The sequence below is a fragment of the Podarcis tiliguerta genome (assembly GCF_965153285.1).
Source record: "Podarcis tiliguerta genome assembly, chromosome: 6".
Taxonomy (NCBI): Eukaryota; Metazoa; Chordata; class Lepidosauria; order Squamata; family Lacertidae; genus Podarcis; species Podarcis tiliguerta.
The window spans coordinates 82,250,168-82,266,509 of NC_139539.1; the positions used below are offsets into that span (position 1 = coordinate 82,250,168).

Sequence of the window (16,342 nt, forward strand, 5' to 3'; positions counted from 1 at the left end):
AGAGGCGTCACATGCTGCTGGCCCTCTAGCCCCATGAAATCCACATCCATCTCCTGACTCTCCCAAATTTTAGCCCCCCAAACTCTAGCTAGGTGAGTGGCCATTGCAAATATATAAGCAAACTGTGGCATACAAATTCCAGGCCAAAAATTGAAGCACTGGGGCAGCAGCTACTGTATATTAATCAGGGACAGCAACTCACAGGGGCTGAGCCCTTTTGCCCACCCCCATATTTTGGGGAGGGGGTTGCCCCCAATGTCCCAAAAAATCGGGGGGGGGGGGGAGGGCCAAGCATGGAGCCAAGTACAGTGTGGCTTCAGTGACCAGTTCCTTCTCCTCCTCCTGCCGCTTAGGGGAAGGGGGGGTCAAAGCAGCCCCCTGCTGGTGGCAGAGGAAGAGGAAGAGGAAGATAAGGAGCTGCCAGTCACTGAAGCCACACTGCCACTGTGTTCGACTCTGGCTTTGGCTCTTCCCAAAATACTGACATCAGGCATGCAACGTCCCCCACCCCCAGACCTTGCATGCTGGGGCCTCTGTTACTAAGTGTCAATGTGAAATTGGGTTGGTTTGCTCAGAGAGACTATGATTATTCCAAAGTTGCTGCCCCCCCCCTCCGAAATATAAACAAATCACGCTGCTACTGACATTATTTTTTACATTTGATTTGTATGGTTCAGTTCAATATTACCTGTGCTAAGTTAAAACATGACAAGATTTATCTGTGTTGTATGTATGTTCCGTTAGTGTCTTGATTTTCTCTTGTTTATGATAAGGCTCAAAAACAGATGGTGAAAATGGCCGTTTCCGAGTTCTTATTCTCCCTCTTTCATAGACACTGGTGGTTTCCGTCTGGTTGAAAGTGTAAGGAAAAGGTTCCGATAGATTTCTGAATGAAGAAACCTTGGGTAGGAATCCCTTTCCATGTGCAAGTAAACAATTTTCTGGGCTTCACTGAAACAGGACTGTGTTGCTTCTTGAATGTTTTTGATAACAGCTTCTCTTGCTTGACTATCCATGTTAATCTGAAAAAGAGAGTAAAAAGGTAAAGGTAAAGGGACCCCTGACCATTAGGTCCAGTCACGGATGACTCTGGGGTTGAGACACTCATCTCGCTTTATTGGCCGAGGAGCCGGCGTACAGCTTCTGGGTCATGTGGCCAGCATGACTAAGCCATTTCTGGCGAACCAGAGCAGCGCACGGAAACGCCGTTTACCTTCCCGCCAGAGCGATACCTATTTATCTACTTGCACTTTGACATGCTTTTGAACTTCTAGGTTGGCAGGAGCTGGGTCTGAGCAACGGGAGCTCACCCCGTTGCGGGGATTCAAACTGCTGACCTTCTGATCGACAAGCCCTAGGCTCTGTAGTTTAGGCCACAGCGCCACCTGCATCCCTGAAAAGGAGAGTAGTTTTCAGCAAAATTAATAGGTTTTCTAAAAGAGTTTTGATAATGCAAGAGGTAGGTCAAAGTGAGATGCTCAGAGGAGGAACAGAAGCCTGTGAAGTGAAGATGGAAGCGCCCAAAGTGCTGTACCGTGAAAGTACTTATATACGCACAGAGACCATGTGGAGTAGTGGTTAGAGTGTTGGACTAGGGCCTGGGAGACCAGAATTCAAATCTTGACTTAGGCGCTAAGTTCACTGGGTGACCTTGGGCCAGTCACTGCCTCTGAGGGTTTTTGTCAGGATGAAATGGTGAGGAGGAGAACTATGTATAACGCCTTCAGCTTTTTGGAGGAAAGGTGTGTGATATTAATGCAAAAACAAACAAATGATAGATAGATAGATAGATAAAAAGGTAAAGGGACCCCTGACCATTAGGTCCAGTCATGACCGACTCTGGGGTTGCGGCGATCATCTTGCTTAATTGGCAGAGGGAGCCGGCGTACAGCCTCCGGGTCATGTGGCCAGCATGACTAAGCCGCATCTGGCGAACCAGAGCAGCACATGGAAACACCGTTTACCTTCCTGCCAGAGCGGTACCTATTTATCTACTTGCACTTTGATGTGCTTTCAAACTGCTAGGTTGGCAGGAGCAGGGACCGAGCAACGGGAGCTCACCCCGTCGCAGGGATATAGATAGATAGATAGAAAATATAGTATTGACACCCATTTGGAATTGAATTGGATTTTTCATGTTTGGGTCACCTTTGCATAATATGCTTATTATGAAAGCAGTCTGTCCTTCCCCAACTTTTTGTGTGTGTAACAATGTCATGAGGCTTTCCTTCCAAGAAGCAAATCCTAATGGAAAACAGGACCTTTCACATGAACACGAAGCCACAGATGTCATATTCACCACTGAAGGATTTCATCAAGATGTTCCCCTACTGTTACTTTTGCCACTGCAGTGACCTATATTTCAAGCCCATGTTTAAGCTCTTTAAAACAGTACATGATGAATTAATTAATAGCCTTCTACAAAAACATCTCCAGATGATCTACAATAAAAATACCAAAAAAGCTAAACACGCAAACAAAAGAACAGGTTTAGTGGGGGGATACACTATTCTATCACCAGTGATGTAGTAAGAGTCTCTCACATTGCTCTGTTGGCGCTGCAACCTGCCAACAGAGTGCCCCCAAAGGCACACTCCTCTATTGTCTCCTGAGGCAGACAGATGCCAACCAACCATCCATTAGTCCAGTTGGGTTTTATACATGGAACTGGGAGGGGCACCATTGTCACTGCAGGCAGCAAAATGTCTTTGGCTGGCTCTGTTTCTAAGTTCTGTTCACATGTGGATGCTCATCTAAAGGGCAGCAGTGGAACACTTCTGAAGAAGGATCTCAGTGTGTTCTGCTTGGTTCATGAGCACCTCGAGTCCTCTTCAGCAGGCAGATGTGATATTGCCAATCTGCCAGTTAGGCAGGTCTCATTTCAAATGAAAACCTGGAACTAGTTGACGTGGCTGTTTCACTATTCCATTGTTTATACCAGACTTCCTTGGCCTCGGCCCTCCAGATGTTTTGAGACTACAATTCCCATCATCCCTGACCACTGGTCCTACTAGTTAGGGATCATGGGAGTTGTAGGCCAAAAACATCTGGAGGGCTGAGGTTGAGGAAGCCTGGTTTATACCTTGTAAGCTCCTCCTCTCCTCTTCTCCTGCCCCAAGCTCAAAAAAAGAACAATGACCCTGCCTTGGATTTCATGGAAAGACTGACACTCTCAGCCTGGGAAACAGGCTGGTATGAGCACACCTTTAGTGTGAAGTTCTGTTACTTGGGTTTTACTTGGGTTTCTGTGTCTGAAATTTAGAGAGTGGCATGGAAGATTTAAGAGCAGAAGGAGTCTCTGAGAAGTTAATGTTTCTCCATTATAACAAGACTACTGAGGATGCAAAAGAAGCATAAATTTATTGCCTGTGCTACTACAATTCCAGGTTATGGTGTGAAGGCTCAAGAGATCACCATCCCCTTGTGGATGCTAAGGAGGTCTGGATGTATTGACTATCTGGCAGTGGCGTAGCGTGGGGGGTGCAGGGGGGCCCCGGCCGCACTGGGCGCAACATCTGGGGGTTAGGGGGCGCAAATCCACAGGTTAGGGGGCGCAAATCCACGGGTTAGGGGGCGCAAATTACTTGCCTTGCCCCGGGTGCTGACAACCCACGCTACGCCACTGCTATCTGGGAATCACTTTGGGTTCTCTGATAGAAGAAAGGTAGGATATAACTATAAGAAAAATAAAACAAAATAAGGTCCCCATCTTTAGCTTTCAATTGCCTGAAGAGATATCTGAGATTATTATATAATAATTTTTGGATACTTCACTATTTAATTTGCATAGATAACCAGCACCAAACCCAAAACAGACTTTCTGTATTCCTCTCCAGATCATTAACTTACCTCCCTCGGAGCCTGAGGCTGTATATATTCCTTGAAAAGTTTCTGTGCCATCGACATTCTTTTCCTCTGCGATACAATCTTCTTATACTTTTCACAAGCAAACCAGAATTCAATGTTCTCATCGCTGTATTCAGTCTTCAGGTAGGTTTTGTAGACAATAGGCCCATCTGAAAATTAGGTGGGGTCACTCGGTGTGGTAACAATGCATACCCTCCAATGTGTTGAGTGCCAAAACTGGGATACACATCTTCCAAGCTGTGCTCTCATGTGAGTCATTTGACCTGTGCAAGATCACGGAGCACAAAAATTCTCTTTCTTGGGGCCATGCTGTTGTAGACTATCGGTACCATGTTATACTGCTGCTGAAAGGACTGCACTGGTGGTCAGGCTAAGTTCAAGGTGTGGTACTGATGTACAAAGTCCTACACAGTATAGCTTGGGACCCAAATATCTCCATGATCATGTCATCCCTTATATAGCCAAATGATCACTTCACTTTGCAGGAAAGGCATTCATGCTTTTAACATTGTTTTTACATGTGCAATTTTAAAAATGCAGGTTTTTAAAATATATATATATTCTGAAATGGCTTCTCAATGCTTCCTCAGAAATGATTAATAAAATACTCATTTTTAATGCAGACATACATTATCTCATTTGTTTTCCTTTAAAATGGGCATTTTGCATGCGTTTTTATGTAAAACATGGGAAGTGGGGTGTTGTGCACAGTTTTTGAACCAAAATTGCATTGCAAAATCTACACACACGAACAGATCCCCACACTTACTTAGTGTTCTGGTTAAAAATCACATGATAACTCACATTTAGTAGCCATTAGTTTTTCAAAAGACTGAGACCACTGCAGCACCTCCTCCAGACTTACTCTGTGAGAAATAAGGGAAATGAAAACCATGTGTTTAGAATAGCAAATAACTACAGCGCTGTGGTCTAAACCACTGAGCCTAGGGCTTGCCGATCAGAAGGTTGGCAGTTCAAATCCCCGCGACGGGGTGAGCTCCTATTGTTCAGTCCCAGCTCCTGCCCACCTAGCAGTTTGAAAGCACGAAGTGCAAGCAGATAAATAGGTACCGCTCCAGCGGGAAGGTAAACAGTGTTTCCGTGCACTGCTCTGGTTCGCCAGAAGCGGCTTAGTCATGCTGGCCACATGACCCAGAAAAACACTGGCTCCCTCGGCCAATAAAGCAAGATGAGCACCGCAACCCCAGAGTCGGACATGACTGGACCTACCAGTCAGGGGTACCTTTACCTTTACAGCGGCCAGCTAGAACAAAAGGACCTTGTGCACCTTTAATCGTTCTGTAGAAGAGGTAATTCTCTTGCCATGCAAGGTGAGGAACCCCTACCTGAAAAATGAAGGTCTTAAGGATCTATTCTGTTCTGAGCTGGTTAGTTAAAAATGTGAAGTGTTGTGCCTTCTAAAAGGAAACTGGACTTCAACCATGCAATTCTTTCCCCCATTATTCCTTGGCCTGAGTTCCCAGAGGTCTGGTGCTTAATCCCAGGTAAATGTGTGTAGGATTGCAGCTATGGATGGACAAATCTGTCAATTTTGGTTTCTAATTTTTTGAATCTTAAACCCAATTCTTTGTATTTTCACCTCCTTTTACATTTTTTTAAGTCCTCATGAAAATTCATTAGCATTTTAGAGTGAAGTTTTTCTAATACACTTTTTTCTCCTACACATTTTTTTGTATGAAATTTCCCTACTATAAGTTTCCAAAGCAATTTCCCCTTAGACAGTGCATTTTTGTATGTTTATGTTACTTTTAAGTGAATATGCATTTTTTGCAAGCAATTTCTCCCCATTTGATGCATGTTTGCATGTTATTTTTTCAAATTAATGTATGCATTTTTCTGCATGTTACTGGGCTGGAGCACTGCAAAATTCTGAGAAGCGTGAATTTTGAAGACGGACTATGTTGAGGCTTGCATTTTGTTTCAGAAAGTATGAATTGGGTAGGTTCACCCTTAAATGTGAACTGAAATGAATTTCTCCTGCACCCCCAATTTTGAAGATCTTGCATTAAAGAAACAAAATGGAGTAGCCATCCTGGACCACCTAAAAGTTAGAGGGCAATTTTCTTCATCCCCACTTGGCCTGACATCAGTTCCACATGCTTACCAAAGCCACTTAATTATTACAAAGTTCATTCCTAATCCATTCTTGATTAAAAGCAAAATTGGCCTTTGTACACTGAACCCAAACAAAAGATTCATAAACTTGCCTTGCACAACAGCTGTTTGCAGGATTTTACAGCATTGGTGATTTATAACCATCACTGTTATTTGCCTTTGGGCATTTTTAGCTTACCCTAGCAAAGTGTCTGGGTCATTTCTGTGTGTGTTAGCAATAAGAAGATTCCTCCGTTGATAAAAAATACATTCTATTCTTTGTTTGGTTGGTGCCTTGAACCACCACACTCCTCCTACTGTTTTTGCAACCTGGGATAGCTCAGTCGGTAGAGCGTGAGACTTTTAATCACACGGTTGTGGGTTTGAGCCCCACGTTGAACAAAAGATTCCTGCATTTCATGGTCCTTTCCAATTCTACAATTCTATTATATATAAAACACCAGCAAAGCTCCATGTCATGTGACTTTGCTCCAGCCCTTCACCTGCTATTTTGCACCATCCTAGGCATAGTATTAGGGACGCGGGTGGCGCTGTGGGTTAAACCACAGAGCCTAGGACTTGCTGATCAAAAGGTCAGCAGTTCAAATCCCCGCAACGTGGTGAGCTCCCGTTGCTCTGTCCCTGTTCCTGCCAACCTAGCAGTTTGAAACCATGTCAAAAGTGCAAGTAGATAAATAGGTACCGCTCCAGCAGGAAGGTAAACGGCGTTTCCGTGTGCTCCTCTGGTTCACCAGAAGCGGCTTAGTCATGCTGGCCACATGACCCTGAAACTGTACGTCGGCTCCCTCAGCCAGTAAAGTGAGATGAGCGCCGCAACCCCAGAGTCGGTCACGACTGGACCTAATGGTCAGGGGTCCCTTTACCTTTACCTAGGCATAGTATTATATTTGCTAGTGGACTTGTAGTGGCTGGGGAACTTCCTTTGTCAGGCAGAATGTGGGTAAATTGGGTAGAAAGGCTGGTAAAAGCAGCGGTGCTCTTGGGTGTTTCAAATTTCAGTGGTGCTTGATATGGCATCCCTCCCCACCTCTTGCCTTCCATTTGGCTCATATGTCATGGCTGTGACAACTTGATGGCACCTCCTCAGCTTGGTGTCCAGTGCAGTTGAAATGAATCACGCTGCCCTAAATCCACCTCTGACCTAAAAGTTATGAAATTAAATGAAAATCTCCCTTGAGAGTTTGGAATAGGAGATGTGCTTGCATGGGCATAGCCAGGGGGGCAGGGAGGGGCAGCTGCCCCCCTAAATCAACAAAAATCAATAACAATCAATAAAAAGACATAGCAAACTAAGGTTGTGTCCCACTAACAAAAATCCTGACTATGCCCATGTTTGCTTGCCCATGTGTGTTTGCAGCTGCTGAGGAGCCCAGTTTTATATAGATTAAGGTAAAGGTAAAGGTACCCCTGCCCGTCAGGGCCAGTCGTGACCGACTCTAGGGTTGCACGCTCATCTCGCTCATGAGCCCGGGAGCTGGCGCTGTCCAAAGACACTTCCGGGTCACGTGGCCAGCATGACGAAGCTGCATCTGGCGAGCCAGCACCAGCGCCACACACGGAAAAGCCATTTACCTTCCCGCTAGAAAGCGGTCCCTATTTATCTACTTGCACTTAGGGGTGCTTTTGAACTGCTAGGTGGGCAGGAGCTGGGGCCAAACGACGGGAGCTCACCCCACCGTGGGGATTCGAACTGCTGACCTTTCGATCAGCAAGTCTTAGGCTCTGTGGTTTAACCCACAGCGCCATCCGCGTCCCTTATATAGATTAGTTTATGCCATAAATTTCTGACAATATTTTATTTTTATTTTATTATTTTGAATGCAGTTTCTCCAAGCTCAAACTTATGAAAGCCCACACAAGCTCAACAATGTTGCAAAACCCTTGAAACTTCTAAATTAATTTTGACTTGCAAGAATAAGTAATGCAGCAATCTCTGATTGCCTGTCTCAAATATAAAAGGAACAGTTTTGGCACGCACATCACTTTGAATAACCTTGCGAATTGTGATGTTAACACTTATTAAATCTCATAAAAGTTTCAATAGAGGATTGGAGTGATCATTATGTGAATTTGCTGATGCTCGACCTAAAGGAATTGGTGACAAAATTTGCAAAGGAAAAGGTGCAGCAATTGAGATTTTGATGCGTCTGATATGGAAACTTAAAACCCCGCCAAAAAACCCATTTATTCAAAAGTTACCATACAGCTTTCTCCACTACCATAATATCACAGAATAATCACTCCAGTACAGTGGTACCGCGGGTTACAGACACTTCAGGTTACAGACGCTTCAGGTTACAGACTCCGCTAACCCAGAAATAGTCTCTTGGGTGAAGAACTTTGCTTAAGGATGAGAACAGAAATCGTGCAGCAACGGTGCGGCGGCAATGGGAGGCCCCTTTACCCAAAGTGGTACCTCAGGTTAAGAACAGTTTCAGGGTAAGAACGGATCTCCAGAACGAATGAAGTTCTTAGCCCGAGGTACCACTGTACAATCAGAGATTGTTGCATTACTTATTCTTGCAGGTTAAAATCAATATAGAAGTTTCAAGTGTTGCAACACTAGGTGGCAGCCATGCGGTAGCAGCCCATGTGGTGTGGCTTTCCTCTGTGGGCAGGGTGGCAGCAAGGTTAAAGCTGTGCAGGCAAATCAGCAGGTCTCATGAGCCTTGCAGAGACATCCTGGCAGGTCTGGTCTGAGACTTTCACGGCCTCTGCAAGCTGTTTCCAGCCCTGTTGGCTCTTGGAAACTGTATCTTGTCTTGATAGCATGTGTTACTGAAATCATCGCTCCAATCTAGGCACTTCAATTATTTCTTTTGGTAAGCTACTTTGTAATAGCTGTGACAAGTCAGTTGTGAATGTAACAATGTGACTTATATTAGGCATGGCTGTTTCCCCCCCATTGGTTTCAAAGTTACAGCTAATTTTAGGAAGATTTATAGGGCAGCAATTGTTCAGCCGCTTACGTGCAAGCAGACCTGTCTAGGATTACATTGTTGGCCTTTTTACATTTAATAAATAAATGAAATAATAATGAGCAAAGTCTTTTACTTAAAAAATCACACACACACACACACACACTCCCCCAAAGTAGTATTTTAGCATAGGATCACAAAATGCTACTTCCCAAAGTCTTGATTATTTCAATGGGATGCTTACAACTCTCTTTGAAATCAATCGAATTTAAAAGTAGAAGGGGTTAACAAAAATCAGAACAACTATAGTTCTCTGTATTCTGTCAATGTGTTTTTTCCCCCATATTGCACTTACTTGGAAGTGATTCCATTTGTGCCATCTCTGAAGATGTTGCAGAGCCAACAGATTTGGGGACTCATTATCCTAGTTGAAGAAAATAGGTATACATAAGCACTTGATGCATTCTGTATTATTATAGTTACCATTGCTTCATTCCAGTTTTAGGGAAGGGAATCCTGCACAATGGGGTTGACATTGCCAGTCTTCATGTCATGTTTGCAGACATCTTTGTTGGCAGAGTTTGGCTTGGTGCCTGAAGCCAGCTCCCTGTATCCCTGGGGATACTGCCATCTTCCATTCTGTAGACATGACCAATACTCTGAGGTACAATACTCTGAAAAGCACCATGCACATTGGCAGCATAGTAGTAGTAACTGTAGTACTAATGCACAATACTCAGCCAGGTATATTTTAAGGGCATGAGTATGGCATATTCTTCATGGTGAAAGTCTTTATTCAATGCTTAAGAATATAAAAATATACAAAATCAATTAAATATTACTTTCAGATGGAGACATCTTAATGCATCTTCATTTTTATCCAACAGTATATTAGTGGATCTTGCAACATAAAGTTTCCAATAAATCTTTATTTCTCTTAGCAACATTAAAGGTTCCAAGTAACCCTTTTTCTCTTTGAGTGTAATTTTTTTTTTTTTTGCACAGTTATTTGTCATATTGTATCTATAAGTTCTTCATAAAATGCCCATATTAAGAATCTGTTTGGTTATGGATTTTCTTGCACCTTGTTAAAATGGAGCATTTCTCAGTAAATCAGACTTCCTTCCCTAGTCCTGATGATTGTTGTTGTTTAGTCGTTTAGTTGTGTCCGACTCTTCGTGACCCCATGGACCAGAGCACACCAGGCACTCCTGTCTTCCACTGCCTCCCGCAGTTTGGTCAGACTCATGTTTGTGGCTTCGAGAACACTGTCCAACCATCTCATCCTCTGTCGTCCCCTTCTCCTTGTGCCCTCCATCTTTCCCGACATCAGGGTCTTTTCCAGGGAGTCTTCTCTTCTCATGAGATGGCCAAAGTATTGGAGCCTCAGCTTCATGATCTGTCCTTCCAGTGACCACTCAGGGCTGATTTCCTTAAAAATGGATGCGTTTGATCTTCTTGCAGTCCATGGGACTCTCAAGAGTCTCCTCCAGCACCAGAATTCAAAAGCATCAATTCTTTGGCGATCAGCCTTCTTTATGGTCCAGCTCTCACTTCCATACATCACTACTGGGAAAACCATGGCTTTAACTATGCGGACCTTTGTTGGCAAGGTGATGTCTCTGCTTTTTAAGATGCTGTCTAGGTTTGCCATCGCCTTTCTCCCAAGAAGCAGGCGTCTTTTAATTTCGTGACTGCTGTCACCGATGATACTTGTTCATTTTTTCATATAAGCCATAGCTGAAACACCCAACATATAAAGTGGACAAACTCACAATAAAATCTTAGGATGACATGTCATTGGTGTATAAACTGCTAGATGACATTCTGCCCACAACACATAGTTATGTATATTTTGTGTTGCAAATTTATTTCTAATCTTTGGCACTGCAAGTGTCAACAGAACTACTTTGTAAAGGCAATTTCCCAATCAAAACGATAACATGTTTTCACAGAGGCTCCTCTTCTACAACCGATGCCAAAAATCATTGCCCAGGCAAGTCATATTATAGACAGATAATGAGATAAATCCTCTATCTTCAGAAAGCAAAGGATACAAATATGGCATCCCTTCCTTCCTGATAGCACTAACTAAAAGCAGAGAGTTGCATCTCCCTCTCAAACGAAAGCTGCTTAGTTGGTGCACATCTGTTGCCGTATTATAATCATATTTTAGAAGAAAATGCTATCGAGACCGTCTCATATTATTGATGCAGTCAGTGATCTAGCCAGCCAGCCAGGTCTTTGTCCAGGATACTCCATTCCATCCTGCTTCCTCCCAGTTTTCCCTTCCTTGCTCCTCAGGTACTGCTGTTTTGACTACATAAAGATCAACTCTCAGAGAACAAGTTTGTTGTTAGTATACAGGCTACCATCTCTAGTACAGCTAAAGTTAGTTGGCTCCCAGTACATTTCCGAGCACAATTCAAAGCATTGGTGCTGACCTATAAAGCCCTAAACGGCCTCAGTCTGGTATACCTGAAGGAGCGTCTCCACTCCCATTGTTCAGCCTGGACACTGAGGTCCAGCTCCCTCACTGCGAAAATTAAAGTTACAGGGAACCAGGCAGAGGGCTTCTCAGTAGTGGCGCCTGCTCTGTGGAATGCCCTCCCGTCCCATCAGATGTCAAGGAAATTAACAACTATCTGACTTTTAGAAGACATCTGAAGGCAGCCCTGTTTAGGGAAGCTTTTAATATCTGAAGGACTATTGTATTTTAATATTTTGTTGGAAGCTGCCCAGAATAGCTGGGGAAATCCAGCCAGATAGACAGGGTATAAATAAATTATTATTATTATTATTATTATTATTATTATTATTATTATTATTAATTATACCTGAGTCCCACTGAACCCAGTGGAATGAGTCACCTGCAAAGTATTTATGTCTTAAAGTTTTCAGAAGAACTTATTAGCTTGATTATGACCCACAATATCTAAAGGCATGCCTAAAAACGTTGCTCCCCTCTTTGTTTTGCTTATATTAGACCTGCGAATGTGGGGAGGCAGCCTTCCTTCTGCAGAAGCAATAGGAGGAACCAACACTTCCACTGCCCCCTCGTGGACTATACCTACAATGCTCTCACCCTGTCCATGCTGCAGATAATTTTATCAGAGGATCAGGCTAAAAGTGGGAGAATGATGGGTTAATGAGTCAGTCAGCTATCCTTGGATAAAATGCTCCTTGAGATGCAAACATGCAAACATGGTTTTAGATACTGATGGTGATGATGATGGTGATAATAATAATAATAATAATAATAATAATAATAATAATAATAATATGCAGATTGGGTAGGTCCAGCTTTAAATGTGAACTGAATTGAATCCCCACCACCACCACATCCCTCGTGCCAACTTCACCTCAGGCCACAAAATGTCTTGGGCTGGCCCTCCTTTAAAATTTGGGTACTCTAAACTCTCCCAGGCAGGCCTGCCAGACTCCAGAGAAGCAGCCCATTGCCACTGTGCATTCTTTGCTTCACTGTGAGGGGCTATCCAGTGGTGTAAAGTGAAACAACTTTGCTCCTTATTCAAGAGAGCAAGAATGAAGGCACCAATAGCAGAGATAAAACGAGAGCTGTAACGTCCAAGGTGCCTGAGAATAATCCTTCACAGAAGGAGGGGAGCACTTAGATGCCCAACCCTACGCTCTCAACTGTGCTTGGTAGTTTTTGTTTTCACTTGACACTCTGGAGGATTCAGGTGAAATCAGACTTCATGCTGAAGTGAGTGGAACATATTTCTTTCTCGCACAGTGTGTGAAGAACGCTCCACCTTAAAGACAGACCAGTAGCCTCCTGGAACATAAAGCTCCTGGAACAAACAAAAAAGTGTTAAGCAAATATCTATGGCTCTAGGAGGTGCTGGGAGAACAAAGGGCCTATTTGTGCACTGTGAAAGGTGTGCCCCTTTCCTTTTTTCAGGCAAGCCCTTTTGATAATAAAGGCCTGGAGGCCATCTGTTTGGTTTTGCATCACTGTTTAGTGTTCCCACAAGGGTTAGATTGGGTCGTCCAGGAGAATTTAACCCCAGTTTATAGGAACTCCTAGGGGTCATGGGGGCTTTGAGAAGGCCAGGCCCCCACAAAGTTGATGGGCATTCCCATTCAAATGGAGTGTGCGGGCGCTGCATCATGTGATCAAATATGTGGGGCTTACCTGCCCCCCTATTTTACTCAGGTTGGCACCCCTGCCCCAATTTGAGTTAGGCATGCAAAAGTCTCTTTTGCCCAGGGTTTCCCAGGCTTCTGAGAACTGACACACACCAAGACCTATGTCACTCTTACAAGTCCTACAAAGGTTTACCTTAAGAATGTAGGATCTCAGGGATTCCAAAATTACCCACCTGAATTACCCTCTATCTGTTGCGTCAGCTACAGTACTGGGTGTGCTTCCTGACGAGAATATGGTAAGCCCAGAGTTCATGATTTATGCAGAGATACAACAGGCAGACTCCTTTGAGGGCAAGTAATTCTGTTGCATCTCTGCTTTGGGTTCCAGCCACACATGATCTAGAGACATGACATACTTTCTGTAGAGTCTGATTGGAAGCTAGCTGGGTGCTATGCTATCTTGCCAGCAGGTGGTTTGCTGCCAAAATCCTGTAGAAGATATTCATTTTCTCTACCTTGTTTTGCAGTTGTGGGGAGGCAACTGTCTGCAAGACTGAAGACAGATTCGTTCTCAGTTGTGTGGGTGGATGGGGAAGAAGAGGGACTGAAGTGTCAATAATCTGGTCTCCTGCTGGTGTGTTTGCACCGCACTGACCTTGCCACCACTTCACCCCTTCTGCTAAGTGACAACGACCCACCTGTCAGGAAGCTGGTGTAGCATCTCTGCCCAGAAAAAGGCAATGCATTATCTGAAGCAGTAGCAGGCAGCCTCCTCTATGAAAAAGTACTTTGAGTTTGAATGGGATTCAGAAATAGTGTTTTGTCTTCGTACCAAGAGGTATTGCACAGCAGTGAGCTATTCATGTCCTGCTTGTGAACTTCCCAAAAGCATCTAGTTCACCTTTGTACCAATCAGGATGCTGGACTAGATAGGTTTTGGGGCTGTTCTATAGTCGTATGCTCTATAACTATTAAATAAATTTCTTGCACCGTGCTAGGAGTTAGTCTCGTCACACCCTAGTGTCCTCTAGAGCATACTTTGATAATTACTACCTCAGGTTTCACAAGCTGTCATACCATGGGCTTCAGACACATAATCCAGCATGAAGCAAAACCAAGGCAGCCATATTGATGGTGGAATTTAGTGGCAATTTAGGAGTGAAATTCCATGATCCCAAGAAATTTTGCTACCTTCACCTGATTTTTCTTGACATTTTGTCTTCTGTCCTTTGGCCATTTCCATTAGTGAGAAGTAGGATGGTATATAAAGCATAGCAGGTTGGCCTTAGACTAGGGATGGATCTATTGGTCAATTTCAGGTTCTCTTAGTTGCTCATTTTTCCACTATTGAGTTCACTTGACCATATTTCCACATCAGACCCCTTTTTTTTAATAATCTTCACCGTTTGCCAGCATTTTACGTATGTCATTTTTCTTAATATACACATTTTTTTCTTCACAATGATATTCCACATGCCCATTTTTTTCAAACAATTTCCCTTAATATAATGGATTTTTTGGGTATGTAATTTCCACTAATTCAGCTGAATGAAACTTGTGATATTCACATCTTTGAGATTTCAAACCTTATCTTCTCCATTGACCCACACACCTGAGAACAAATCTATTTTGTGTGCCTTCCCACAACTATAAAAGAAAGAAGAGAAAAAGAACTAACCTTTTCTACAGTATATCTTTATTAGACGCAGATGAGCCTATAATATATTTGTTAGCTGAGGACAAGGAGAAAGAACTCCACAACTTTTTTAAAGGGTACGAATGTTTCATTCCCATTATACAGAATTGGCACTTAAAGTTTTAGGCTGACCCCCATTTAATGATGATTACTACCTGGAGATAGATATTTGTATAGATAATTTTATGGAAAGGATGTTTGAAGGTATCAATTAACTGGTTTGTGAAGGAAGTAGAAATCTTGACTACTTGCTCCTTTTTTAAAGAAAAAAAAACCAAAATTAAAAACCATAAAACAAAACCTCCCTCTGCCTAAGAAAGAGAGGCAAGTTTTTATTTAACATTATTTATTTATAGGATTTATTTTCCACCCCTCACCATGAGTGAACCCAGGGCATATAACAACAACATAAAAGACAGCATAACAATAAAACACAATTGAAGCATATCATTAACACATCCTCCAATTCCTTCCAAAATTCTCAAAACCCTATTCAGAGCAAATGAGATCAGTCCTCAGCTGGTGTCAGAAAATAGCCAAGATAGGCACCAGCTAAACTGCCAGATGGAAGGTGCTCAACAACTGGGGTGCCAGTGCTGAGAGATTGTGTACTCACCACAATATCCTCCAGGATTTGGGGGTTTTATTGGTTGTGGTTGTGGAGGAAATGATTTGCTTCTGTTTGAAATTTGACGGGCGCAAACTTCTTGCTGTTTTTAATGAGGTTTCTTCTGGTGGTGGCAACAGCAGGACTCAGAATGGAGGGATGTTTCTGAAGACCCTTCTGTTAAAGTGTTCCTCTTGCTTTTTCTTAAAGCACCCAGTTCTTTTCTTCTACAGCTGGAATGTCACAGCAGATAATGCTGTATATGGCAGAAGTTCTCGTGAGCTTACATGCAAACTTTGCTTGTGGTTAAGTGTGCAGTTTGTGTGTGTGTTTTAAAAAAAGAATGTTCCGTTGGCCTTCAATGAACCTTTGATAAGAGAATGCTTGTCCTGTCTCTCTCAGGAGATCTTTACTGATCAACCAAAGTGACTGAAGATGATTTAACTTTTGCATGAACGTTTGCATCCATTGTTAGACAAGGCCAGGATTTTGTGACTAATATTTTCCAGCCCCTTTTAATCAAATGACACTTCCTTTTGTCATTCCTAGACTCTTGTATGAAAAGTGAATGGTGGTCAGAGATAAGCCTTAACCCATTTTTGCCGTGAGACAACTATAGCTGGTGAACAGGTCATAGATCATGTGCTTTCCATGAGGTTCTGAGTTTTCAAATCTGAAAAGGATTCTTTGGGTTGTCTTTGACTAACTTTTGCTCAGGGTAGAGCTGTTGACATTAATTGGCCTAAGCTAGCCATGGTTATTAACTTCAGTGTGTCAACTCTGAGTATAAGGTAGTTGAAGACAACTCTCCATTTTTACACAACTGCGGTAGGTAGCCTGGGTACCTGGGCACTTGAAAGATTGCATGCGCTAACATGAATCCTGCCTATTAGTCATCTCTGCAGTTAGCGGGGGTAACTGGGATGTTGCCCTTCCTATGGAATGCTATCCCTAGAAAGTCTTGCCTAGTGCCTACATTGCTATCATGAGAATATACGGTAATTC

The 16,342-nt window shown here is 43.1% G+C and overlaps 1 protein-coding gene across 2 annotated transcripts; it reads right to left on the reverse strand.

Annotated features, from left to right (window-relative positions):
- Positions 1-411: 411 nt before the first annotated feature.
- Positions 412-15,684, reverse strand: RGS13 (regulator of G protein signaling 13). Of its 2 annotated transcripts, none has more exons than XM_083445411.1 (5): positions 15,347-15,684; positions 9,277-9,345; positions 4,672-4,733; positions 3,850-4,016; positions 412-1,022 (listed from the first exon to the last, which is right to left on the reverse strand). In XM_083445411.1, the coding sequence occupies exons 2-5, from the start codon at positions 9,339-9,341 to the stop codon at positions 813-815; spliced, it is 504 nt and encodes a 167-aa protein (XP_083301537.1). In that variant the 5' UTR covers positions 9,342-9,345; positions 15,347-15,684; the 3' UTR covers positions 412-812. The 2 variants fall into 2 exon arrangements, with proteins under 2 accessions (XP_083301537.1, XP_083301538.1); XM_083445412.1 differs by lacking the exon at positions 15,347-15,684 and adding an exon at positions 12,284-12,305.
- Between the last annotated feature and the right edge of the window lie 658 nt (positions 15,685-16,342).

Bases quoted from the DNA above. Each gene is read 5' to 3' on its own strand.
- RGS13 (XM_083445411.1), bottom strand. From the start codon at position 9,341: ATGAGTCCCCAAATCTGTTGGCTCTGCAACATCTTCAGAGATGGCACA. The intron at 4,017-4,671 runs GTGAGTTATCAT...CCTAATTTTCAG, and splicing joins AAAACTAATGGCTACTAAAT to ATGGGCCTATTGTCTACAAA. The intron at 1,023-3,849 runs GTAAGTTAATGA...TCTCTTTTTCAG, and splicing joins AGCCTCAGGCTCCGAGGGAG to ATTAACATGGATAGTCAAGC.